General features: G+C 51.5%; 1 protein-coding gene across 1 annotated transcript in view; it reads right to left on the bottom strand.

The window, feature by feature from the left end:
• NUGGC (nuclear GTPase, germinal center associated) overlaps positions 1 to 2,814 on the bottom strand; it is a 39,728-nt gene that overhangs the window by 6,576 nt on the left and 30,338 nt on the right. Inside the window, exons 14-15 of the mRNA XM_023753098.1 lie at positions 1,950 to 2,088; positions 618 to 726 (exon numbers count right to left, since the gene is read on the bottom strand). Of these exons, the coding sequence (XP_023608866.1) occupies positions 618 to 726; positions 1,950 to 2,088 (248 nt within the window). The remainder of the gene's footprint in view (positions 1 to 617; positions 727 to 1,949; positions 2,089 to 2,814) is intronic.

Below are 2,814 nucleotides of genomic sequence, written 5' to 3'. Positions count from 1 at the left end.
CTTAAAAAAATTAAGGAATGAGGACTTGGGTTGATTGGATTTTATTTTTTAACTTGAGGCCCCAGTGCACCAAAATTTATGGCACTGGTTTCTTCAAGCCCACCTGTGGCCTCTTCGCAGTCCGGGGAGGCCTCGGGGGATGTCTGACTGATGGCTTTAGTGCTGTCTCGGGAGGTGGGGAGAAGGCTCCTGCCACCAACGCTGCGCTTGCCAGCCTGTGAGCCCAGCTTCTGGCTGAGCAAGGCTCCCCCTGTGGGAGCACACTGCATTGAACGTTGCCCCCTGGTGGTCAGTGTGCATCATAGTGACCGGTCATTCTGCCATTCGGTCGATTTGCATATTAGCCTTTTATTATATAGGATTAGCTGCGACGTAGCACAGAGAGGAGAAGCCAAGGTGTGTAGGCAAAGGAAGGACAGAGGGAACTGGCAACAGATAAATATGGTTCAAGAACTACCTCTCCCCACACCTTGCAATTGTTTGAATTGTGTGGTCTTAGTTTGTAGACCAAGGGTGTTAGGGGGACGTAGGACTTAGGGGACTTTGAGGGGAGCCACGGGAAAGGATGCTGTGCAGACAGAGGGAGGGAGCAGAACTGCCGCCGTCCAGAGCCCCACCTTCGTAGCAGGGCTTCAGGTCGTTCTGAACAGAGCTGGTGAGCGACTCATAGATCCTCCTCTTCTTCCGGAGGATGTGGCCCTCCAGGCCCCCCAGGATGGCGCTTATCTGAGAACCCGCATGAACAAAGGCCGTTTGTGACAATTCCTCCAACAGAAGTAGGTCAGGCATCCCTGCCCATAGTCACCATGTCCCTCTGCCTTGTGGTACAGTCAGCTCCCCACAGCTGGACTGTGTCCTCCTCATGTCCTCCCCACAGCTAGCCTGCGAGCCTCTCACAGGCAGAAACTGTGTCTTCAGCATCTTTTCATCCCAAAGTGCTTCCCACGGTGCCTGGCACCTATAGACATCCCGTTAAATATTTGCTGAGTTGGGCTCTGGCATATGTGAGATGCTGAAACCAGACCTTTTGCGGGGGGACAGTGGGGGAAGAACAGGCTCTTTCTCTAGCGTTGCCGTGGGATTTGGGCTGGGAGGTGCTATGGACTGAATACGGTGTGCATGGCACCTCCTGCCACTGAGCTCTTGTGCCCCCTCTTCAATTCATATGTTGAAATCCTACCCGCCAATGTGAGAGCAGTAGGTGGTGGCCCTTTGGGAGGAAATGAGATCATGAGGAGGGGGCTCTCCTGGTTGGGATTGCTCCCCTATAGAGGAGGCCCTGAGCGCCCCCTCGCCCCTCTGCCATGTGGGGGTATGGAGAGAAGACAGCCGTCTCTGCACCAGGAAGCAGGTCCAACCAGATACCAAGTCTGCTTGCGTCTAGACCTGGACTTCCAGCGCCCAGAGCCGTGAGAAACGCATCTCTGTTGTTTGCAAGCCACCCAGTTATAGTGTTTTGCGAGAGCAGCCCAGATGGACTCAGCCTTGGAGAATATGGGCCACAGGCAAAAGCCTTGAGTGCTCAAAACTAGAAAACGATCTGCAAAAATATGATACTTTACGCTTCACTGCTTTGGATGATACTTCAAAATATTGGCAAAAATGATAGGAAGGTTACTGAAAGCATCACAACTGGATTCCAATGTTTGTACATCTAAGGGGCCTTTGAAGATTCTTCCTGGAAACGGATCTACTGTACAACCTCGGCGTTTGCCCTCGGTTGCAGTGGGAGGAAGCTGGCCTGGCGTCCTCCGCCTTCACGGCTGAGTCAGGACCGCTGCTCTCCCCCCACCCATCTCTGTAGTGTAGTTCACAGCTCCTGCTATGAGTTCCCGGACCCCGGACACTGCAGGGGATCAAGTCCGGAGAGACAGGCAGCGTCCCAGAACCTGTTGGGAAGAAACCCACCACCCAACCTCATTCCTCTCTTCATAATCTACAGATCTTACCTCCTGGATCAGGAAACTTTTTTTGTAGCTATCATGTTTCCAGCCATTTCTTATCCCAATTTCCGTCATTTTCTCCTGGAGAGAGTGCTTAAAAGCATCTATGTGAGGCATCAAAGCTGAACCGGTGGGCGTTCCAGTCCTACAGAAGAAAGCAACGTAATATGTCAGAGACGTCAGTGGCTATTGTGAGGCTAAAGCAAAGAGGAAACCAGCTGGTATCCTTTTATTCATTTTAAGAGAAGGAGGACAAGAAAGGACTTGTATCACATTCCTATCACATGTTGGGCCTTGTGCTGCACCAGGCCCTTGACAACAAAACCTACGAAATCAGTGCAATGATGCCCATTTTACAGATAAGAAAACTGAGGTTCAGAGGAGATTGCTGATGGGGTCAAGGCCACACAGCTAGTAAGTGGCGGAGCCAGGCTTTGGACACTGATCTGTTTAATCTCAACACTCAGGCTTTCCATTGCCCAGCTGTTTCCACTCAAAAGGATGGGACTTGAACTATACCCGAGGAGACAGGTAAGATTTAGGAAAATGAAAAGAAGGAGGGCTTATTCACCATATGCACAAGATAGTGAAGGAAGCTTCGGCACATCCCAGGAATAAGAAGCAGCAGGTGTAGAAGAGAGGGCGTCGGCTTGAAATCCTAGCTCTTAACTTATGAGCTGGGCGAATCTCGGCTTGTTCACCAGTAAAAAGACAGAAACCACCCAGCCAGTGTTGCTCAGTGGTTAAGAGTCGACCTATGATCCAGGAGGTCACGATTCAATTCCTGGTCAGGGCACATGCCTGGGTTTGCAGGCTCAGTCCCCAGTGTGGGGCGAGCAGGAGGCAGCCAATCAATGATCCCCTCTCATCA

The sequence above is a fragment of the Myotis lucifugus genome, unplaced genomic scaffold (assembly GCF_000147115.1).
Source record: "Myotis lucifugus unplaced genomic scaffold, Myoluc2.0 scaffold_1, whole genome shotgun sequence".
Taxonomy (NCBI): Eukaryota; Metazoa; Chordata; class Mammalia; order Chiroptera; family Vespertilionidae; genus Myotis; species Myotis lucifugus.
Note: the sequence above shows the minus strand (reverse complement) of the source record. Positions and strands in the feature narration are given on the sequence as shown.